Consider the following 24,504-nt stretch of genomic DNA (forward strand, 5'->3'; position numbering starts at 1 on the left):
TTTTACTGGTTACAGTTGTGGGTTAGTGTATGTTCTACTGGTTACAGTTGTGGGTTAGTGTATGTTCTACTGGTTACAGTTGTGGGTTAGTGTATGGGGTCTGTATGTTAAAGGGTATGTAACATTAATGTAACATTGCTCAGGGGGCTTTTCTAAGCACTTTTTTTTTTAGTTTCAGAGGTTTTTAGATTATTATTTACTGCCATTATAATGAATTCTGCAACAACAGCGCCACCTGCTGGTCAGTTCCTGGTCAAACAGATTTAATTCAGAATTGTCCTGGGAATATTTGCTCCACTGTATAGATTTCTCACTTTCCCTTTCTCCCCCATCTTGTAGAAATGCCTGAACTCAGTAAGGTGCGCCTGTGCTTCCTACTCATGGCAATGTCAGGCATTGGTGAGTATAATATTATTATTATTATTATTATTATTATTAATATTTATTCATAAAGCGCCAATATATTCCGCAGCGCTGTAATATCTCCCTTCCCCCTCCCTTCACACTTTGGGGCATTTGTTGCGCTAAAGTAGCCGCCCACGGAGGCAGTCACATGTTCCTGAGCCCCCCAGGGGCAATTAATTAGCACCTTGGAGCGGCGCCGTGTCGCTCTTACCCCCAGCGGAGGGCAGTAATAGCTCAGTGAAACAATAGCCTCTCCCTAGGGACCCTGCTCTGCCCCCTGGCACTGCCAATTAGGCTGCCAATGCATTTCGCTGTAATTGCTAATTCACTCGTGACTCCTGCAGGGAACCCCAGTTACACAGAATCTGACTCCCTGCACATTTATATCCATATATGGAACTGTATGGGTTAATCATCAAACAGGGGGGGTCATTCAAGTTGCTCTATTGGCACCGTTGCAACCAGCTGGCACCTTTAGAGTTAAATACTTAAGTCTTACTGAGCTTGTGTTTGCTGTGTCTGCAGCAGGGCCGGCGCTGGGCGACGTGATTGGTCGGAGGAACGCCGGTGAGTAGCGTGATCATTTTCACATATGGGAGCTAATAAGAAAACAGTTAAATTTGTTATTTCTAAAAATGATATATAGGTTGGTGCAAAAGCTGCACAAATGTAGAAATATGGGGGGAATAAGATATATATAAATGCAGCACATATCTGCCCCTAACCTGCATTATGTTCTGTTCTAGATGATTCACTTACCCCCGATGGGGCAGCAGGTGAGTTTGTCATGTTTTGAGTAAAGGACTGAGTGTGAGACACATATCTCTGAGCAACAGGTAGTCACGTGTCCCCCGGGGGCAGATACCCACATATGTCCAAGTGACTTATATTCACGTGTCCCCCGGGGGCAGATACCCACATATGTCCAAGTGACTTATATTCACGTGTCCCCCTGGGGCAGATACCCACATATGTCCAAGTGACTTATATTCACGTGCCCCCCAGGGGCAGATACCCACATATGTCCAAGTGACTTATATTCACGTGTCCCCCGGGGGCAGATACCCACATATGTCCAAGTGACTTATATTCACATGTCCCCCGGGGGCAGATACCCACATATGTCCAAGTGACTTATATTCACGTGTCCCCCGGGGGCAGATACCCACATATGTCCAAGTGACTTATATTCACGTGTCCCCCGGGGGCAGATACCCACATATGTTCAAGTGACTTATATTCACGTGTCCCCCGGGGCAGATACCCACATATGTCCAAGTGACTTATAGTCACGTGTCCCCCAGGGGCAGATACCCGCCAAGTGACCCGGGGCAGATACCCACATATGTCCAAGTGCTATTTCTACGTGTCCTCCCGGGGGCAGATACCCACATATGTCCAAGTGACTTATAGTCACGTGATATTCCACATATGTCCAAGTGACTTATAGTCACGTGTCCCTGGGGAGATACCCACATATGTCCAAGTGACTTATAGTCACGTGTCCCCCGGAGACATAATACAGATACCACATACGTCCAAGTGACTTATATTCCCGGGGGCAGATACCCACATATGTCCAAGTGACTTATAGTCACGTGTGCGGAGACAGATACCCCAAACTCCAAGTGACTTATAGTCACGTGTCCCCGGAGACAGATACCCACATACGTCCAAGTGACTTATATTCACGTGTCCCCTGGGGGCAGAATACCACATATGTCCAAGTGACTTATAGTCACGTGTCCCCAGGGGTCAGATACCCACATATGTCCAAGTGACTTATATTCACGTGTCCCCCGGGGACAGATACCCACATATGTCCAAGTGACTTATAGTCACGTGTCCCCCGGGGGCAGATACCCACATATGTCCAAGTGACTTATATTTCACGTGCCCCTCGGGGCAGATACCCACATACGTCCAAGTGACTTATAGTCACGTGTCCCCCGGGGGCAGATACCCACATACGTCCAAGTGACTTATAGTCACGTGTCCCCCGGGGGCAGATACCCACATACGTCCAAGTCACTTATATTCACGTGTCCCCCGGGGTCAGATACCCACATACGTCCAAGTGACTTATAGTCACGTGTCCCCCGGGGACAGATACCCACATATGTCCAAGTGACTTATAGTCACATGTCCCCCGGGGCAGATACCCACATATGTCCAAGTGACTTATAGTCACGTGCCCGCCAGGGACAGATACCCACATATGTCCAAGTGACTTATAGTCACGTGCGCCCCCGGGGACAGATACCCACATATGTCCAAGTGACTTATAGTCATGCAGATACGCACATATGTCCTTATAGTCATGTAGCAATATGTCAAGTGACTTATGTCCGTGTCCCCCGGGGGCAGATACCCCACATATGTCCAAGTGACTTATAGTCACGTGTCCCCCACAGATACCCACATACGTCCAAGTCACTTATATTCACGTGTCCCCCGGGGGCAGATACCCACATACGTCCAAGTCACTTATATTCACATGCCCCCCGGGGGCAGATACCCACATATGTCCAAGTGACTTATAGTCACGTGTCCCCCGGGGACAGATACCCACATATGTCCAAGTGACTTATATTCACGTGTCCCCCGGGGGCAGATACCCACATATGTCCAAGTGACTTATATTCACTTGTCCCCCGGGGGCAGATACCCACATATGTCCAAGTGACTTATATTCACATGCCCCCCGGGGGCAGATACCCACATATGTCCAAGTGACTTATAGTCACGTGTCCCCCGGGGACAGATACCCACATATGTCCAAGTGACTTATAGTCACGTGCCCCCGGGGACAGATACCCACATATGTCCAAGTGACTTATAGTCACATGTCCCCCGGGGGCAGATACCCACATATGTCCAAGTGACTTATAGTCACGTGCCCCCCGGGGACAGATACCCACATATGTCCAAGTGACTTATATTCACATGTCCCCCGGGGGCAGATACCCACATATGTCCAAGTGACTTATAGTCACATGTCCCCCGGGGGCAGATACCCACATATGTCCAAGTGACTTATAGTCACATGTCCCCCGGGGACAGATACCCACATATGTCCAAGTGACTTATAGTCACTTGCCCCCCGGGGACAGATACCACATATATGTCCAAGTGACTTATAGTCACATGTCCCGAGGAGCAGATACCCACATATGTCCAAGTGACTTATTTCAATGTCCCCGGGGCAGATACCACCATTGCCAAGTGACTTATATTCACTTTATGTCCCTCCCGGGGACAGATACCCACATATGTCCAAGTGACTTATAGTCACGTGCCCCGGGGGACAGATACCCACATATGTCCAAGTGACTTATAGTCACGTGCCCCCGGGGACAGATACCCACATATGTCCAAGTGACTTATAGTGCAATGTGTCCCCCGGGGGGCCAGATACCCCCACGTAATGTCAAGTGATCTTCGTACTGTCCCACCGTCATACCGGGGGCAGATACCCACATATGTCCAAGTGACTTATAGTCACGTGTTCCCCGGGGGCAGATACCCACATATGTCCAAGTGACTTATAGTCACGTGCCCCCCGGGGGCAGATACCCACATACGTCCAAGTCACTTATATTCACGTGTCCCCGGGGGCAGATACCCACATACGTCCAAGTCACTTATATTCACGTGTCCCCCGGGGGCAGATACCCACATACGTCCAAGTCACTTATATTCACGTGTCCCCCGGGGGCAGATACCCACATACGTCCAAGTCACTTATATTCACATGCCCCCCGGGGGCAGATACCCACATACGTCCAAGTCACTTATAGTCACGTGTCCCCCGGGGAGAGATACCCACATATGTCCAAGTGACTTATAGTCACATGTCCCCCGGGGGCAGATACCCACATATGTCCAAGTGACTTATAGTCACGTGCCCCCCGGGGACAGATACCCACATATGTCCAAGTGACTTATAGTCACATGTCCCCCAGGGGGCAGATACCCACATATGTCCAAGTGACTTATCCAAGGATCCAATGGAGGTATAGCAGAGTATCTCTCAGTGACAGCTGTTTATACCCCAGGGACAGATATTTGTGTAACCCCAGTGGCAGAATGTGACTAAACTTGGTGTTTCCTTGTGTTCTAGACGCTTCACCTCCTCCAGATCAAGCATCAGGTGAGTAATTCTGCCTTTGGTGTGTTGTGATCAGTGATTGTGCCCGGCCGGCCATACAGTATGTTACTAGGGTTGGCACATGGGGTAAATAACTGGTAGCCATGTTATTAATAGGGAAGAAGGCATGGCCTCCACAGGCAATATAGATTGTGTATTTGTACCTATACCCTACTCTGTATTGGAGCTACTGCTTCCAAGTAGGGGGGGCGTCTATAGGGTGATCCGATATCATTGGGGCAGTTTAGTAACTGTAAAATCTGCTACTGTTCAGTTCCCTTTAACGGTGTAGCAGAGCAAACCCACACACTAGGGGGCGCTGCTTGCTAATGTAATGCGTTAAAGCTCTGCTTATATATATATATATTAGTGATATTCCCAACAGGAGCTCAGAATCACCCTAGAACCGAGCACAGTAAAATCAAGAACCTACAGGTGGTTTTTTTTTAACATCTGGCTTCATTTCAGTGCTCGGCATTATGGGAAATTGACTCTCTAGGAACACTACTTGGATTTAACCCAGAAAATACAAATAGAAATTCTTTCAGTTCTGTAAATGCCAAATACCGCACCCCTTAGGGTTCTGTCCGACCTCTCCGTATGGCAGCGCTTACTACCTAATTGGCACAAACCTGACTATATAGCTTACTCCAATGTATATGAGATAGTGTTTGGGCTATAAATAGTGAATAAAGTAAAATATAAGGATATTATCAGTCACCAATGACCATATGCAGGTGATAGAACTCCGAGGTGACTTCTAATATCCTTATATTTGCCAATAGGGGGTACATCATTTATTATAATTCACAAGTTTTAGTGAGTCATATGATAGAAATGACATCACTAAGCAATGATTATAACTGATGACATCACTAAGCACTGTTTATAAGTATATATTTAACTGGATACTCAAGGCTCTTGTGTGTTATATATATATATTTATATCTGTTTGAGGTATAAGTGATATCTGCTGCTTTCTACTAAGACCTCTCTTTGCCTCCTTCAGACTGTAAAGAGGTCCAGTACCCCTGCACCCGGGTATATTCTGTACAGAAGCCAGTCAAGCAATGTATCAGCTACCTGTGTGTCACCAGGTAATGGGGGGTGTATGGGTGCCCACCCAGCCGCAGATCATCGGGGGTCATTTCTTATCTGGGCTGTGGCTCTGTTACGTCACCAGTTAGATATCTGCTATTATTGCTCCAGCTGTATTCGGCTGATCAAAGCTAAATTCTGATTGGTCAGTACATCTATAGAACCAAGAAAGTTATAATGAATAATTGGGCTGTAACGGTCCCTAGATTGCACTTAGTATCTATGATAGTAAACCAGTCCCTTCTTCTCACTTCACTTTCAGTAACCAGAGCTGACGCCCCAGTTAGGCTCGCTGTGATTGGCTCTGTATAATTAAGATGAATGTAGACGGGTTACATTCTCTCTGCACCTAATAACTGCTCATTTGTCACAGTTAGTGACTGCTATATTTTGGTTGTCATGGCAATGAGCCTTCTTGGTGGCTGCCGTGAAACTAATTAGTAGCTGTCGGTTGTTATGGTGACAGCTGGGTTTGCTTGAGTTGCTAAGCTGACAATGGGTTCCTGGTGCTGAATACATTCTGCCTCTCCGTAAAGGCTTATTATTTGGGTAGGGTGCTTGTGCGCCCAGGTCTAATGATGAGAGATAAAGGCCTGACAGATGTCTGCTGTCTTCCTTCTCCTCTTCCTCAACCTTCTCATTTTCAATTCATTCTCTTCTTCTCTCCTTTTCATCTACTGTTCTTTTCCTGCACTCCTCGTCTTTCCTTTCTTCTTCTTCCTCTTCCATATACAGTATCTTCCATATATTCAACACCCCTTTGTTTGCTTGCCATAAATGATCATTATTTTGGTATTTTGCTTGTGCTTCAAGTCTGTTCCTTCAGGAAGATGTAACTCAATGCAAGATGAGGGCTTGCCTGACAAATATCTGCGGCCTTCCCCCTTCTTCCCCTCCCTTCTCTTTTCCCTCTTCCTGCACTTCTTCCTCTTCCTTCTCTTTTCCCTCTTCCTGCACTTCCTTCTCTTCCTTCTCTTTTCCCTCTTCCTGCACTTCCTTCTCTTCCTTCTCTTTTCCCTCTTCCTGCACTTCCTTCTCTTTTCCCTCTTCCTGCACTTCCTTCTCTTTTCCCTCTTCCTGCACTTCCTTCTCTTCCTTCTCTTTTCCCTCTTCCTGCACTTCCTTCTCTTCCTTCTCTTTTCCCTCTTCCTGCACTTCTTCCCCTCCCTTCTCTTTTCCCTCTTCCTGCACTTCCTTCTCTTCCTTCTCTTTTCCCTCTTCCTGCACTTCTTTCTCTTCTTCTCTTTTCCCTCTTCCTGCACTTCTTCCTCTTCCTTCTCTTTTCCCTCTTCCTGCACTTCCTTCTCTTCCTTCTCTTTTCCCTCTTCCTGCACTTCTTCTCCCTCCTTCTCTTTTCCCTCTTCCTGCACTTCCTTCTCTTCCTTCTCTTTTCCCTCTTCCTGCACTTCTTCCTCTTCCTTCTCTTTTCCCTCTTCCTGCACTTCCTTCTCTTCCTTCTCTTTTCCCTCTTCCTGCACTTCCTTCTCTTCCTTCTCTTTTCCCTCTTCCTGCACTTCCTTCTCTTCCTTCTCTTTCCCTCTTCCTGCACTTCTTCCCCTCCTTCTCTTTTCCCTCTTCCTGCACTTCTTCTCTTTCCTTCTCTTTTCCCTCTTCCTGCACTTCTTCCCTCCTTCTCTTTTCCCTCTTCCTGCACTTCCTTCTCTTCCTTCTCTTTTCCCTCTTCTGCACTTCTTTCTCTCCTTCTCTTTTCCCTCTTCCTGCACTTCTCCTCTTCCTTCTCTTTCCCTCTTCCTGCACTTCCTTCTCTTCTTCTCTTTTCCCTCTTCCTGCACTTCTTCCCCTCTGCCTTCTCTTTTCCCTCTTCCTGCACTTCTTCTCTTCCTTCTCTTTCCCTCTTCCTGCACTTCCTTCTCTTCCTTCTCTTTTCCCTCTTCCTGCACTTCCTTCTCTTCCTTCTCTTTTCCCTCTTCCTGCACTTCTTCTCTTCCTTCTCTTTTCCCTCTTCCTGCACTTCCTTCTCTTCCTTCTCTTTTCCCTCTTCCTGCACTTCTTTCTCTTCCTTCTCTTTTCCCTCTTCCTGCACTTCTTCTCTTCCTTCTCTTTTCCCTCTTCCTGCACTTCCTTCTCTTCCTTCTCTTTTCCCTCTTCCTGCACTTCTTTCTCTTCCTTCTCTTTTCCCTCTTCCTGCACTTCCTTCTCTTCCTTCTCTTTTCCCTCTTCCTGCACTTCTTTCTCTTCCTTCTCTTTTCCCTCTTCCTGCACTTCCTTCTCTTCCTTCTCTTTTCCCTCTTCCTGCACTTCTTTCTCTTCCTTCTCTTTTCCCTCTTCCTGCACTTCTTCCTCTTCCTTCTCTTTTCCCTCTTCCTGCACTTCCTTCTCTTCCTTCTCTTTTCCCTCTTCCTGCACTTCTTCCCCTCCCTTCTCTTTTCCCTCTTCCTGCACTTCCTTCTCTTCCTTCTCTTTTCCCTCTTCCTGCACTTCTTCCTCTTCCTTCTCTTTTCCCTCTTCCTGCACTTCCTTCTCTTCCTTCTCTTTTCCCTCTTCCTGCACTTCCTTCTCTTCCTTCTCTTTTCCCTCTTCCTGCACTTCTTTCTCTTCCTTCTCTTTTCCCTCTTTTTCCTCCTTCTCCACTTCATTCTCTTCCTTCACTTCTTCCTCTTTGTCCTATTTTTCCACTTCCTTCTCTTTTCCCTCTTCCTGTTCTTCTTCCTCTTTGTTCTTTTTTCCAATTCTTTCTCTTCCTTCACTTCTTCCTCTTCATTCTAATTTTTCTCTTTGAGGATGAGGGCTTGCTTGACAAATGTCTGTTGACTTCCTTTGCCTCTTCTTTTTCATTTTCTCTCCATTGTTTTCTTCATGTGCTTCTACTTATCAATCCTATTTATATCTATCATCTATCTATCAATATTCTTTTTTATCCCAACACATGATAGATTACCATTAGGCCTATCCAGGCAGCCACCTTGGGAACACAAGGCCCAGTGGGAATGTAGCACAAGGTTGGTGGGGAAGGAGCAGGGATAGAGGAGCCTTCAGGTTCTACTGGGGCAGTAGGACCCACATTGGCAGATAACAGAACAATGGTTTGTACGTCAGTGCCCATAATGGACAAGCCATAAATTGTGAAGCATGTCCCAGATATGGTCATTATAATGTTTTGCTCGGATGGAAGAGTCCATGACTAGTCAGTATACTGTCTCTTTAATAATGTCTCTCTTTTTTGTCCACTTATTTTTCAGTGTTCGACGGGTTTATATTCTCAACAAGGAGATCTGCACAAAAATCATGTGTAAAGAGGATGAACTTATTGAGGGTAAGTGTCAGAGGCACTGGGGTTACACTGGGGGTACCATGTCCATCTCTGCTGCTGCTTCTAACTCTTCTCTCCTCTCCTACCTTCCCCCTAACAGAAGACAAGTGTCGACAACTGGCTGGACTACCTCCCCGACGCCTCCCTCAGCCTGACACTCCTGATGCTCCTGCAGCTTCGGAAGACAAAACAACCCCTGAACCATAGGGGAAATCGTTACAGGGAACCCCTGAGATATTGTTTATCCTAAGCCCCAAATATTGCACCAGAACCTTCTGAAATCTGCACCCCCAGAATACTGTATCCAGGTCCATAACACAGACCTCAAATATTGTACTTTCCTACTCATACCCATTTTATAGCCCCCCCCCCCCCCCCCCTTCTACAGGACTTCACCAACTCTTTCCATATGGCCCAGTCTAGGAACATTTATAAGCCAGGTGTCTGGATCAAAGGTGCTACATCAACAAAGTGTGGTGGGACTTTTGTGGTAGGGTTGATCATCTTGGCACAGTATAACAAATATATGTCACTTTAAGTACTATATAAACCCATTTTTGTACTCCCAGTTGCATCTCTTCTCTATAAGATGTCTCTACTAATCTTGTTAAAGAAGAACATTGGCTACAGAGGATTAGAAGTTTATCCTCTGTCTGGGTCTCTTTGTGGTCCTGTTCCCTCACTTGGGTGCACTACTACAGTGCATTTCCACACAGGAGAAACCACCCAGTCATACTAGTGGGATGTTATCTAATGACTTCTTATGGTCATAGTGAAAATAAGGAAACTCTGTCCCATGGCAGAAACCTGACATGAAATTAATTGCCTTCAGGCCAATCTTCCTAGCCCTTCCTATCCTACCTCAACAGTTCTGCCCCTGTCTTAATAGCTGTTTCTACTACAGTTTTGGGTCCACAACTGTCCCTATCTCCTCCAACATCTCCCCTGTAGTCCTACAATCTACTACCTCAGAAAGGGGTGAGGTTTAGAGGGCCAAGAAAGCATGGTCTAGTATCATTTTTGGAATGGTTGGCCAAGGTCTACTGGCCAAACTACATTGTAGGTGTAACGCCTGACTTACATCTCAGCAGAAACAGAACCTGTGTGTTTCAAGGCCACCTACCATCTAATGAGGTTATCTACTTACTGTAAAGTCCATTTGACCAGTCGGTATCACTCTATGGTCACTGTGGAGTAGCTGGGCCATAAATACAGCATCTGATTGGTTTCATGACAAGGAGAGGCCACCTGCATTTGTAATATCTGAGACGATAATTTCATCCATATGGTTGAACGTGATGGATGTCCGTCTTTTTTTTAACCTAACTTACTATGTCACTATGTCTATGTCATCCTCCCTTCTTTATCCTTCCCATTCATGGAGTGGAACCAGTGTGGGAAAGCTGCTAACGCATTTACAGAGCAGTTTTAGCCCATGAACCTCACTGAAAGTTGATTTGGTTGCACAAACTTCACCCTGATTCCCTTAAAGCAAATGGGCCAGTCACTTGGATTAACCAGATCAATACTAAATCAATGCTAAAACTGCCTCCAGCCCTTCCTGGAAACCCCCTATTGTATCTGCCAGTACAACAGCTTCTGCCACAGGTTGGGGGTCCCTGGCTGAGATCCAGGAGAAGAAGCCAAGGACAGACATTAATCATTTGCCCCTTTCTGGCCCGTGGCACAGCTGCCCAGCGCTAGGTGGGGGGGTGCAGGGGGCAGTTTTTAGTGTTTATCTCAATGTGCCCCCATAGTGCTGTGCAATGGGTGTGTCTCTGACTTGGTATTTTTGACTTGTTTTTTTGTGTATTTCACACAAACACAAACTGCTGCCCCCCCTTTGCTCTCACATCCCCCGTGCCCCCAACACATCCGCACACCTGCCTCATGTTTGTATCTCCACCAAGCAGCCTCCCTCCCACACACAGCTGTGCGCCCCACAACTGCAAACGCCTTGATTTCCCAGCATCCTTTGTGGCACGCACAGCCACAACCCCTAGTTCTTTTCATTAACTGCAATCCCCCCAATATACTGAAATGATCACAGCGATCACCCTTTAACTCTATAATGCTTGGTGAATGCCCAGGGTTTACTTACCCGTATTCAGCGCGGCCATCGCTTGGGTGGGTTCCCCCCGTGGCCACATTGCTGGGCAAAACCAAGCAGCCTACAGCCATTTGCATTAAGGCAGATGAGCAGCAGAATAGAGCAGTAATGAGATGCCCAGGGGCCCCCATATACACACACGTCCCCCTATAGTATCGGTATTATGCCCCACAGTTCTGGCTACTCTCTGTGACTCTCCCCTCTCATTCAGCAAAACTGCCTTGGGGTGCGTGGCACAAAAACGGAGCTAATTCTGCATAAATTAATTAATTATTATAAGATATGTTAATTAGCACCCAGCCTCTGGGATTCATAATAGCCCCTGGGATTTCAGGTACCCCGAGGCCCAAACAGCCCCCTCAGGACCAATAAGACCTACAATTATCACCAGGGCAGCTGGTAAGCCCAGAGCCCCATTATTATTATTATTATTTATATAGCGCCGCCATTTCACGCAGCACTTTACAGATTAAAGGGAACAACAAGGCCAAACAGTTAACATTTACATATAAACAATTCCCGAAAAATGTTTTACAGTTATATTCAGATATAGAGTGGAGACAATAGGGGGAGGGCCCTGCTCGCAAGAGCTTACATTCTAAGAGGGAGGGCGGGTGAGACGTGAGGTCTGGGTAACCAGTGTGAGAGAGATCATGTTGGTTTGTAAAGTGACAGTAAGTGCAGAGTAGGAGGTGAAAACCAGTGATTAGTGAGTGTGTGAGTGAGTGAGTGAGTGAGTGAGTGAGTGAGTGAGCAAAGAGTAGGGGTGTTCAGGGGGTAGTCAAGTTGCTGAGGGTTTAGGTTATAGGCTCGAGTGAAAAGATGAGTTCTAAGAAGCCTGGAGACTCTGACAGTGTCTGATGGGATGGGGCAGAGTGTTCCAGAGGATGGGTGGGTGGGTGGGGCAGAGTGTTCCAGAGGATGGGTGGGTGGGTGGGGCAGAGTGTTCCAGAGGATGGGTGGGTGGGTGGGGCAGAGTGTTCCAGAGGATGGGTGGGTGGGTGGGGCAGAGTGTTCCAGAGGATGGGTGGGTGGGTGGGGCAGAGTGTTCCAGAGGATGGGTGGGTGGGTGGGGCAGAGTGTTCCAGAGGATGGTTGGGTGGGGCAGAGTGTTCCAGAGGATGGTTGGGTGGGACAGAGTGTTCCAGAAGATGGGTGGGTGCAGGCCCGGATTTGTGGAGAGGCCACAAAGGCCCGGGCCTAGGGCGGCAGAAGTTTAGGGGCGGCATGCCGCCCCGCCGCAAGAACATTTTTTAATTTTGCTCCCATACGGAGCAGTCGGGACCTCTCCCCACTGCTCCGTATGGGAGTTAAAAAGAGCATTCGCGCATGTGCAATGGGGAGCTGGCGCTTTGCGCATGCGCAGTGGGGGCGCGTTCGCGCATGCGCACCGGGGTGCGCGTTCGCGCATGCGCATGGGGGACTCCCACAGGGGTGGCCTCGGGGCACACCGGAGAGAAATACGGCCCTGGGTGGGTGGGGCAGAGTGTTCCAGAGGATGGGTGGGTGGGGCAGAGTGTTCCAGAGGATGGGTGGGTGGGGCAGAGTGTTCCAGAGGATGGGTGGGTGGGGCAGAGTGTTCCAGAGGATGGGTGGGTGGGTGGGGCAGAGTGTTCCAGAGGATGGGTGGGTGGGTGGGGCAGAGTGTTCCAGAGGATGGGTGGGTGGGTGGGGCAGAGTGTTCCAGAGGATGGGTGGGTGGGTGGGGCAGAGTGTTCCAGAGGATGGGTGGGTGGGACAGAGTGTTCCAGAAGATGGGTGGGTGGGGCAGAGTGTTCCAGAGGATGGGTGGGTGGGGCAGAGTGTTCCAGAGGATGGGTGGGTGGGGCAGAGTGTTCCAGAGGATGGGTGGGGTGGGGCAGAGTGTTCCAGAGGATGGGTGGGTGGGGCAAAGTGTTCCAGAGGATGGGTGGGTGGGGCAGAGTGTTCCAGAGGATGGGTGGGTGGGGCAGAGTGTTCCAGAGGATGGGTGGGTGGGTGGGGCAGAGTGTTCCAGAGGATGGGTGGGTGGGTGGGGCAGAGTGTTCCAGAGGATGGGTGGGTGGGTGGGTGGGGCAGAGTGTTCCAGAGGATGGGTGGGTGGGGCAGAGTGTTCCAGAGGATGGGTGGATGGGTGGATGGGGCAGAGTGTTCCAGAAGATGGGTGGATGGGTGGATGGGGGCAGCAGGTGAGACGCCCTGGGTGCGAGAGTGAGAGGAGGTGATGAGTGAGAAGGAGGTCGTGTGTACAGTAAAGGTTACAGCTGGGGGTACTTGGGGATTAGGGGGTTATATAGAGGGTGCGGCACCAGTGAGTGCTTTGTAGGTGAGTACAAGAACCTTAAACTGAATCCTGTATATAACAGGCAGCCGGTGCAGAGACTGGCAGAGAGGGGTGGCACTTGGGGAGGGGAGGTGTATGAGTCTGGCCGCACTGTTCCTGATGGATTGGGGGCAGTTGAGACAGGGGAAGCCCACGGAGCAGTGAGTCTGAATGAGATATGAGGAGGGCGCGGGTGAGACTTTTGGCTGTCTAACACGCCAGTGATTGGGTCATTGTAGAAAGATGCAGCAGGTTCAGGGTCAGCGAATGAAGAGACAGAGAAAAGCTCAGGCTGTAGAGTGTATGAGAGAGTGTTGTGTGTGAAAGAGAGAGTGTGAGCGTAAGGAGATCAGAGAGAGGGTGAGGGGAGAGGTTAGTTAGAGAGCAGGGGTGAGAAAAGATGAGGTCAAGGGTATGGCACAAAGGGTATGGCACAAAGGGTATGGCACAAAGGGTATGGCACAAAGGGTATGGCACAAAGGGTATGGCACAAAGGGTATGGCACAAAGGGTATGGCACAAAGGGTATGGCATAAACAGTATGGCACAAAGGGTATGGCACAAAGGGTATGGCACAAAAATGGAAAGTATATAACAGGGTCTCCAAGACATTCCCAAGCCATGCCCAAAATGGTGCCCAAGCAATTCATACAGGATACCCTGCACCCACTCAGACACTCCCAGATTCTGCATGTCTATATCCATCTCTCCCCACCCTCCCATCTCTGTCCCTACAGGTTCCTCCTTCCTGTTTCTAGTGAAGCTAAAGCTGTTCCCCCTGTTCCTGTCACTTCCTGTCACTTCCTGTGCAACTACATTCCCACCCTCCCTGATTCACATGCTGCCCCTACAAACCCACAGCCCCCAGGCCCATTGCATTTAGAGGATATTATAAATATATGGGGCCCAACAGAAAACCTTAGACCCCAGACCCACTTTCTAAACTATTTTTCCTCCTTTCCTCACCCAACCTCTTTATTCTCCCAGTCTCTTTTGTTTACATGCTAGCATCTATTCTCCCATCTGTTTCTCCTCTTTCTTCCCATTCAGAAATAGGGAGTGACCATGAAACAGGCCAAATGGTGAGGAGCAGGAGGGCCCACTGACCCCTGGGCCCCCAGGCCAGTCCAACACTGCCAGTCTCTGTTTGCCAACCTTTCCCTCCTTCCAATTTCTACTCTTCCACTCCCTCCGGCCAGTGTAGCTACTAAATCTCTCTCCTTCCTCCCAATCTCTGTTCCTATATGGTTCCCCTCCTTCCTAGTCCTACTGAAGCTCTTCCTGTTTCCCATCATTCCCTCCTGCCCCTGTCACTACATTCCCCCCGATAATGATCCACACACCACCAGGGTGGGTTCCAGTGCTTCAGCCTCGGTTCTGCGGTACCAACGAGCCCACCCTGTGCCTTACTCTGCACAAACAATTCCTCTGTCTGTTTTTTTGCAATGGTTTTACTAAATTTAGTTCATAGAGAAAGTGTTTCTCAGTAGGGAGGAGCCCCAGGGAAATGGGAGGAGCTGCGTATGACCAATGAGAGCAGCCAGTGCGAGAGATGAACCCTCAGAGTGACTGGAAACAGAGCCACAGACCGTGAGTTTCCTGCTGCCAAACCTCACGCGCCGCAGACTTTTCATTTCTAACCAGCGGAAAGCGTGCCAGCCCCCCCCCGGCCCAGTTACACCATACGGGGACTCTAACACCTGGTACCCCTCATCCATTATACACGGGCCGGCGCATGAGAACCTGATCCACAATACAGTCTGTGCCGACCCAAGATCCTAGCAACACAATGGCCAATGGCAACACTCGATAGTATAATATTAACTAGTAAATAGTTCACTTTCCCTTTACATGGCAGCACAGAAACCAGTGCAGTCTGCATCAGGAAAGCATTGTCAGCCCTGTAGCATCAGCTCCAATGACAGATGGAATCTAATTTGGAATAAAGTCAATGCTCCGGCCTAAATAAAATCCCTTTCCGGGCCTCAAGGAGTTGGGACTGAGATGGGTGCTGGGTGGAGCGGCACCGAGCACTAACGCCACACACAGCAGAATCATTTGCTAAATCCTCCAATAAATGGAACTGCTGGGAATCTTGGTGACCAAAGCACCTGGTATAGTTTGGGCACCTAGATACCACCATATATACCACTATGGTCGCCCCCCCCCCCCCTGTATAAATGAACTGTTTCTCCCTTACATTAAGCACCACCCCCCGGGGGCAAGGAACCCATTGAATTCTAATATTTATCTTCAAATCGGCAGCCGTTGGGGGTGCAACGTGTGACGCAGGGGAAGGGGCTGACATTGGGGGGGGGGTATTTTAAGAACGCCGAGCACCCAGCTGTGAGTCAGAAGGAGCCGGCAGAAATGACCCTGGACAGGTAAGGCGCCCCCTGTGGGTATCAGTCTGACTGAGCGGCACTTTCTCTCTGACTCACTATCTCCGCTCACTAAGCCTTCTAGTACTCGTGCAAATCACTACTAACTGGGATATTCGCACAATCACTCAGCTCCCTCGCCCCGGGCCGGGGAATTTACCTGCTACTGATATTCATTATGTGACTCTCTCTGTAATTAATTAGTATTTCTGCCCCCCCCCCCCCCCCCTCTGTGGCTCTTTGGCTTCTGTGTGTCTCCTTCCCACAAGGGGGGCTAATTGCTTCTATTTATATATATATACAGATATATACTGTAGCAATTCTATATCTAGCAGATTATTCTGCCTTTTGTGCCTGGGGGGCTTCATTCAAATGTTATTGCAATTAAAATCCCATTAGATTATAGATGCCAAGTTGCAGTTCCCTGACTCACCACACTGTACTGCCGGGCAGCTATTCCCATAGGGCTGCAATAGAACAGCGCCACTGTTAGATCATTTGTTGGGCCAATCAGAGAGACAGCAGGGACAGTATCCATGGAAACAGTGCTTGCTATTGCTGGGAAAGCCAACAACCCTCTTTCCTAAGAATCACAAATAGAGTTAGGACTGCAGAGTTTTTCAAGTAGCCCTGCACCCACTGACTTTTAATGCACCCCCCCCCCCCCCATGAAAAGCAGTTGTTGCTTCACTAAATTGCTGTTTATTGTGTGTATATGGCTGTACTGGGTCAGATACTCAGCACCGTATCTATAGATCAGCCGTATGGCTTCATAAATAAATATACATGTAGCGCAGACATTGTTGATGCATCTGGCGCAGACTGTAAAGATGACACTTTGTTTCTGTAGGGAAAGGGGAGGGCTGTGAGTGCCAGATGCTGCTGTATCTATGGGGGAACTTGGCTCATAGCAACTCAATGCTCAGGTAGCGCAGACTTTACTGATGCATCTGGCGCACACAATGAATAAAGTACATTTTATTGGGAACGTCAGAAAGCAAAAGCGGGTGTGGCCATTGCGCCGACGTATAACCAGTTACACCAATCAGCAGCTCCAAATGGGCCGCCCTTTCCCTGGTGCTACAGATAAACTGCAGAACTTTCTGGTGGTTGAATGAATCCACTATATCCGCCCTTTCCCTCGCCGACCGCATTCCCTTTACTGTAGGTTCCATTCCTTCCATTCATTCTTCTACTGGGCCAAACCTGGGCAGCGCTATACTGAATAGAATAGAGTTTCAGTCTCGCTACTCAGGTCCCCCGGGGGCCCCCCAGCCGTTGGGTTTGTTTGTGAGTCTTGTGTCAGCCCTCTGTTCAATCATTCACTTTTAAAGGGAAACTACACCTTAAAGGGACAGTACCAGTTAGTAGGGTACCAGTACCAGGGACAGTGCCAGTTAGTAGGGTACCAGTACCAGGGACAGTGCCAGTTAGTAGGGTACCAGTACCAGTTAGTAGGGTACCAGTACCAGTTAGTAGGGTACCAGTACCAGTTAGTAGGGTACCAGTACCAGTTAGTAGGGTACCAGTACCAGGGACAGTACCAGTTAGTAGGGTACCAGTACCAGGGACAGTGCCAGTTAGTAGGGTACCAGTACCAGGGACAGTGCCAGTTAGTAGGGTACCAGTACCAGGGACAGTGCCAGTTAGTAGGGTACCAGTACCAGGGACAGTACCAGTTAGTAGGGTACCAGTACCAGGGACAGTGCCAGTTAGTAGGGTACCAGTACCAGGGACAGTACCAGTTAGTAGGGTACCAGTACCAGGGACAGTACCAGTTAGTAGGGTACCAGGGACAGAACCAGTTAGTTGGGTACCAGTAGCAGGGGCAGTGCCAGTTAGTAGGGTACCAGTACCAGGGGCAGTGCCAGTTAGTAGGGTACCAGTACCAGGGACAGTGCCAGTTAGTAGGGTACCAGGGACAGTGCCAGTTAGTAGGGTACCAGTACCAGGGACAGTGCCAGTTAGTAGGGTACCAGTACCAGGGACAGTGCCAGTTAGTAGGGTATCAGTACCAGGGACAGTGCCAGTTAGTAGGGTACCAGTACCAGGGACAGTGCCAGTTAGTAGGGTACCAGTACCAGGGACAGTGCCAGTTAGTAGGGTACCAGTACCAGGGACAGTGCCAGTTAGTAGGGTACCAGTACCAGGGACAGTACCAGTTAGTAGGGTACCAGTACCAGGGACAGTGCCAGTTAGTAGGGTACCAGTACCAGGGACAGTGCCAGTTAGTAGGGTACCAGTACCAGGGACAGTGCCAGTTAGTAGGGTACCAGTACCAGGGACAGTACCAGTTAGTAGGGTACCAGTACCAGGGACAGTGCCAGTTAGTAGGGTACCAGTACCAGGGACAGTGCCAGTTAGTAGGGTACCAGTACCAGGGACAGTGCCAGTTAGTAGGGTACCAGTACCAGTTAGTAGGGTACCAGTACCAGGGACAGTGCCAGTTAGTAGGGTACCAGTACCAGGGACAGTACCAGTTAGTAGGGTACCAGTACCAGGGACAGTACCAGTTAGTAGGGTACCAGTACCAGGGACAGTACCAGTTAGTAGGGTACCAGGGACAGTACCAGTTAGTTGGGTACCAGTACCAGGGGCAGTGCCAGTTAGTAGGGTACCAGTACCAGGGACAGTACCAGTTAGTAGGGTACCAGTACCAGGGACAGTACCAGTTAGTAGGGTACCAGGGACAGTGCCAGTTAGTAGGGTACCAGTACCAGGGACAGTGCCAGTTAGTTGGGGTACCAGTACCAGGGACAGTGCCAGTTAGTAGGGTACCAGTACCAGGGACAGTGCCAGTTAGTAGGGTACCAGTACCAGGGACAGTGCCAGTTAGTAGGGTACCAGTACCAGGGACAGTGCCAGTTAGTAGGGTACCAGTACCAGGGACAGTGCCAGTTAGTAGGGTACCAGTACCAGGGACAGTGCCAGTTAGTTGGGTACCAGTACCAGGGACAGTGCCAGTTAGTAGGGTACCAGTACCAGGGACAGTGCCAGTTAGTAGGGTACCAGTACCAGGGACAGTACCAGTTAGTAGGGTACCAGTACCAGGGACAGTACCAGTTAGTAGGGTACCAGTACCAGGGACAGTACCAGTTAGTAGGGTACCAGTACCAGGGACAGTACCAGTTAGTAGGGTACCAGTACCAGGGACAGTGCCAGTTAGTAGGGTACCAGTACCAGGGGCAGTACCAGTTAGTAGGGTACCAGTACCAGGGACAGTACCAGTTAGTAGGGTACCAGTACCAGGGACAGTGCCAGTTAGTAGGGTACCAGTACCAGGGGCAGTACCAGTTAGTAGGGTACCAGTACCAGGGACAGTACCAGTTAGTAGGGTACCAGTACCAGGTGCAGTACCAGTTAGTAGGGTACCAGTACCAGGGACAGTACCAGTTAGTAGGGTACCAATACCAGGGACAGTACCAGGGGCCCCACAGGCACCAAACTGAGTATCTGTATTGTACTATGTAATCAGTATGGCAGCGCTGCCCACAGTGCCTTTTGAGCCCTGAGCCAATCAGATTTCAGCTCTTAGCTCAAAACCTGGTTGGCTGATGACCCCAATCAGTACATTCCCCCATAAGCCCCTGTGTGACCCAGGATGGGCCACTATTCTACTGGGATCCAAGTCATTAGCCCAGGGCTGCTGTATGTGGGAACTGGCACTCAGTTATATATATATATATCAGTTATAATAACTGCACCAGTCGCCCTAGCAACGCAAAGATCTCATAAAAACCAAACCAACTGCAAATAGAGAGCCGGTCTCTCCGTACGGCCCCCAGCCGCCCCCTGCTGGCAACAAGGGGAACTATTCTGGAAGGAAAAATCATAATCATCATAATGCGGGATTCCAAGTGTCTTACATGTATTAAATGTGTCTTTTTGGGGGGTTCCAGACCCCGATTGTTATAGTTAATAGTTTTCCACAGCTTGGCAGGGGTAGGCAAATGCTTACAGACACGCTTTTTCCAAACAGTTTGGATTTACACAATATTTTTTATTTACTTATAACTAAAATGCCTCTAATATCGCCATCTAGTGGCTAGCAAAATACTTACATATAACTACGAGATATAAATAAAATATCTACATATAACTAAACTACGTAGTATGTCTCCATCTAGTGGCCAATAAAATATCTACATATAATTAAAATACGTACTGTGTCGCCCTCTAGTGGCCAAAACAATATCCGCATAGGAGCTAATGGGGCATTTTTACTTTGCAAGTTATACAGTAAAGGAACAGTGTGAGTCCAACTCATAGCCCCCTGTGAAGCCGGTCAGGGAGGCTTAGGGACCCCTTACTGAGTCAGTGGGCCAGTTACTGGGAAGGTAAAGGCTTCTACCCCACCTTGTACTGGGGACCCCAAGTAATATTCCTTCCCCATATTCCAAATATATATGAGGAGAGTGCAATGTTCAGTTGCAGGGCAGTTCTTTGAACCCTGTGGGGCAGGTAAGTGTCCTTTATGCTGTAAATACTGAGTCCCACTGCTCCTTTGGGCTGCAGATTAAAGGGCAAGTGTAGCAGAATAATATTGAATTGCTGAGCCGGTAGGTGTCTCCCCACAGCCTGCTGCTGAAGCGCAATAAGTTTCTCTATCACTACAAGAACCTGCGCTGGGCCCGGGGCCGCCATGAGACCTACCTGTGCTACATAGTGAAGCGGAGATACAGCTCAGTCTCCTGCGCGTTGGACTTCGGGTACCTGCGGAACCGTAACGGCTGCCACGCGGAGATGCTCTTCCTGCGGTACCTGTCCGTCTGGGTGGGACACGACCCCCACAGGGCGTACCGAGTCACTTGGTTCAGCTCCTGGAGCCCCTGCTACGACTGTGCCAAGCGCACCCTGGAGTTCTTAAAGGGACACCCCAACTTCAGCCTGCGGATCTTCAGCGCCAGGCTCTATTTCTGCGAAGAGCGCAACGCGGAGCCGGAGGGGCTGCGGAAACTGCAGAAAGCGGGGGTGCGGCTGGCTGTCATGAGCTACAAGGGTAAGTGGGGGGGGCACTGGCTGTTGTCTCAGGTCAAATCAGACCCTAATGGCGATCAGAAAAGCAAAAAGTATCTGCACACTCAGAAAAAGTAAATACAAAAAAAGTTTTATTAATTACAAAATCATATCATAAGAAAACAAAGCCCAACGCGTTTCAACCCAATAAAGGGTCTTCATCAGGGGAAAAAAATTTAAAAAAGGGGCATGCAGGCAATTTTTTTGCCCCCGATGATGACCCTTTATTGGGTTGAAACGCGTTGGGTTTTGTTTTCTTATGATATGATTTTGTAATTAATAAAACTTTTTTTGTATTTACTTTTTCTGAGTGTGCAGATACTTTTTGCTTTTGTGATTATTTTTGGGGTTACTGAGTGGGTTTTCTCCAGTGTCTTTGCACCTCTATTATTTATGACAAGGTGAGCACTCCGGCATTTTGTAACCCTAACGGGGATCAGAGCTGCCCCCTAATGGCGGTGGGACCCAATACAACGCTGTAATCCAACCCAATAAACTATATTTTATAGCCTCCAGTATCTAAGCTGGGGCTCATTTATGAAAACTGGGCAAGTTTGCCCATGGCCAGTAACCCATAGCAACCAATCAGTGATTGTCTTTTTTCAGCCAGCTGCAGGTAGAGCCAGGGTCGGACTGGGCCAGTGGGGTACTGGGAAAAAACCTGGTGGGCCCCGGCAGCCTAGAACTGATCCCTGCTGGGTTCTCCCGGGCCCGCAGGTCCCCCTCTCCCAACTTACCTAAGTATAAGCACTTGGGGGAGAGGGTTGGGTGGGCAGCAGGGGTGGGGGGAGGCACGGTGGGGGTCCCTTGGGGGGGTGGGGCCCTGCACCCCCCAGTCCGACCCTGGGTAGAGCAATGAATGCAAGAATTTGGTTGCCGTGGGTTACTGCCCATTGCCGAATGGCCTAATGAGGCCTAATGCTTCTCCCAATAGTCACGCAAAGGTTGCTGGGAGTTGTAGGGATAAACGCCATTTCCCTCTCCCTTTGCCTCCGTGTAACAGATTATTTCTACTGCTGGAACACCTTTGTGGAGAGCCGGGAGCGGCGCTTTGAAGCTTGGGACGGACTGCACGAGAACTCGGTCCGACTGGCGCGGAAACTCCGGCGCATATTGCAGGTAACGCAGGGGGGGCCCATATAGATATATCTAATATAATGTAAATATATCTAATATAAAGCACAAGGAATCATGGGAAAGGAACAGGGGTACAATGGTGGATCCCCTGGGTGCTGGGGGCCCTGAAGCTATAAGGAGCCCTATGAGCGCTATATATATATATGTATATTATATATATTCCCTAAGTGTAATGGGGCCCTACAGGGATTTAGCTGGGGGCCCAGGAGCTACAAGGGATCAAACTAAAAGGAAACCAGTTTCATTCATTCCTCTCCCCTTCGTTTGGGTGGAATTCAGTATAATTTGGTAAAGGCCACACTTTCTATTGCAGCCGCCGTACGACATGGAGGATCTACGGGACGTGTTTGAGCTCCTTGGGCTCTGAAGGTTCCGGTCCCAGACGCCACGAGAGCCAATCAGACTCACCCAGGGTCCCGCTGTTTATTCCCTGTTCTACCCTTACGGGTTCCCTGGGTCGGTACCGGTCCGACTGTACATTTGCCCCACAAACTGTATATAATCCCTTGTGTGTATTTGTGCCGTTGGCGCAGGATTTGTACATTTTTATTTGCGCCACTTAGTCTGACGCTTTAGGGTTCCAGCTAATATGGCGGCCAAGTTCCAATTCCGCCCTTGGCTCCTGTCATTCCTGGGAATGGAACCCCCCCCCTGACTAGCAGTTTTCAGCCTAGAAACACTAAAATGTGCATTTTGGGCAAAGTGCCTGCCCCAAGCTGTGATGGGAGGGTTCCTTTTATATTAATGCCAGGAGAAATGGGGGGTATCAGGTGGGGGCCATAAGCCATACAGGTAGTCAAACAGGTAGCCATACAGATAGCCGTACAGGTAGCCGTACAGATAGCCGTACAGATAGCCGTACAGGTAGCCATACAGATAGATATACAGGTAGCCATACAGATAGCCATACAGATAGATATACAGATAGCCATACAGGTAGCCGTACAGATAGCCGTACTGGTGGCCATACAGGTGGCCGTACAGGTAGCCATACAGGTAGCCATACAGGTAGCCATACAGATGGCCATACAGGTAGCTATACAGGTAGCCATACAGATAGCCATACAGGTAGCCATACAGGTAGCATATATGTATGTATTATTTATGTGTTCATATTACAATACAGTAACAGTAGGGAAATACAGCAATCAGTAAATCTATAGCGTTCCAAGGGTTAAGTGGCACGGGCTGAGAGACGCAGGGGGTTCTGGGAAGCCCGGGGAGGCGCAAGTGGAACTGCACGGTGGGTCATTAAGGGGTTAAACTTTTGCACCTCTGCCCTTAGTAAATGAGCCCCTGATAACCCAGTGCATGCCCATTGGAGCAGAGCTCTGTAACGTCCCATTTCTCCATTCAGAGCACAGACTGTGAGCATTAACCCCTACCCCACCCAAGAGTCCGTTCTTGTGTCATTGTCCCCATCCCAGAAGCAGTCCCTGTCAGTATGTGTTTATATAATCAGTACCGGCCCGGTACCCTGAGCCCAAACACCCCCCGGGGGCTCTATGGATGGGGGGGTTGGGGAATGATACTGATATGACTGGGCTGCACAGAGGGATGTTGCTAATAAAGACATTTAATACAAGGTAAAGGAGTGTTTGTATGTTTATGGCAGACTCGGTACCATGGGAATTGGGGCACAGAACTCTGTGGGACTTTATTTAGCCGGTGCTGCAGGCCCACGTCTGACACCCTAAGGGGCTCTGGGGTGTTTGTGCCCACACTTGGGGGTACAGAGGGGCAAATGGATCTCAAGAGAATCACACAATTGCCCAGCAGGTCTGGGGTGCCTGGGGCAGTGCACTGGGGGGCACTGGGATACATCTATCTATTTATCATCATTTATCTATTGATCTATCATTTATCTGTCATTCTATCTACCTATCATCTATATATCTGTCTATTTATCTATCTATCATTTATCTGACTATCTATCTATCAATCATCTATCTATCTATCTATCTATCTATCTATCTATCTGTCTGTCTGTCTATCTATCTATCTATCTATCTATCTATCTATCTATCTATCTATCTATCTGTCTGTATATCTATTTATCATCATTTATCTATTGATCTATCTATCATTTATCTGTCAGTATCTATCAATCTATCTATCATTGATCAATCAATCAATCATTATCTGTCTGTATATCCATTTATCATCTATCTATCTATCATCTATTTATCTATCTATCATCTATCTAGCTATCTATTATCTATCTATCTATCTATCTATCAATCATCTATCTATCATCTATCTATCTATCTATAATCTATCTATCATCTTTCTATCTATCTGTCTATCTATTATATACCTATCTATCTATTATCTATCTATCTATCATCTATATATATCTGTTTGTCTATCTATCTATCTATCTATCATCTATCTATATATTATCTCTCTATCTATCTATCTATCTATCTATCATCATCTATCTATCTATCTTTCTATCTATCTATCTATCATCTATCTATATATTATCTATCTATCTATCATCTATCTATCATCTATCTATATATTATCTATCTATCTATCTATCTATCTATCATCTATCTATATATTATCTCTCTCTCTATATCTATCTATCTATATATCTATCTATCCATCTATCTATCTATCTATTATCTAT

The 24,504-nt window shown here is 48.3% G+C and overlaps 2 protein-coding genes across 2 annotated transcripts in view; both read left to right on the top strand.

Annotated features, from left to right (window-relative positions):
• mfap5 (microfibril associated protein 5) overlaps positions 1–9,478 on the top strand; it is a 10,859-nt gene extending 1,381 nt beyond the window's left edge. The window contains exons 2-8 of the mRNA XM_031905761.1: positions 340–399; positions 931–972; positions 1,152–1,181; positions 4,529–4,558; positions 5,565–5,652; positions 8,854–8,927; positions 9,025–9,478. Coding sequence (XP_031761621.1) covers positions 340–399; positions 931–972; positions 1,152–1,181; positions 4,529–4,558; positions 5,565–5,652; positions 8,854–8,927; positions 9,025–9,131 — 431 coding nt within the window. The 3' untranslated portion in view covers positions 9,132–9,478. The remainder of the gene's footprint in view (positions 1–339; positions 400–930; positions 973–1,151; positions 1,182–4,528; positions 4,559–5,564; positions 5,653–8,853; positions 8,928–9,024) is intronic.
• A 5,409-nt stretch (positions 9,479–14,887) lies between these two features.
• On the top strand, positions 14,888–23,650 carry aicda (activation-induced cytidine deaminase). The gene is made up of 4 exons (XM_031905762.1): positions 14,888–14,925; positions 20,294–20,715; positions 21,736–21,851; positions 22,183–23,650. Exons 1-4 carry the CDS (start codon positions 14,888–14,890, stop codon positions 22,234–22,236), a joined length of 630 nt encoding a protein of 209 aa, XP_031761622.1. The 3' UTR covers positions 22,237–23,650.
• The last annotated feature ends 854 nt before the right edge of the window (positions 23,651–24,504 follow it).

Source organism: Xenopus tropicalis, chromosome 7, assembly GCF_000004195.4.
Source record: "Xenopus tropicalis strain Nigerian chromosome 7, UCB_Xtro_10.0, whole genome shotgun sequence".
Lineage (NCBI taxonomy): Eukaryota > Metazoa > Chordata > Amphibia > Anura > Pipidae > Xenopus > Xenopus tropicalis.

Excerpts from the sequence above, each read along its gene's own strand:
- aicda (XM_031905762.1), top strand. The coding sequence starts at position 14,888 with ATGAACCCTCAGAGTGACTGGAAACAGAGCCACAGACC. Across the intron at positions 14,926-20,293 it reads TGGAAACAGAGCCACAGACC|CCTGCTGCTGAAGCGCAATA; the intron begins GTGAGTTTCCTG and ends GTCTCCCCACAG. Across the intron at positions 21,852-22,182 it reads AACTCCGGCGCATATTGCAG|CCGCCGTACGACATGGAGGA; the intron begins GTAACGCAGGGG and ends TTTCTATTGCAG.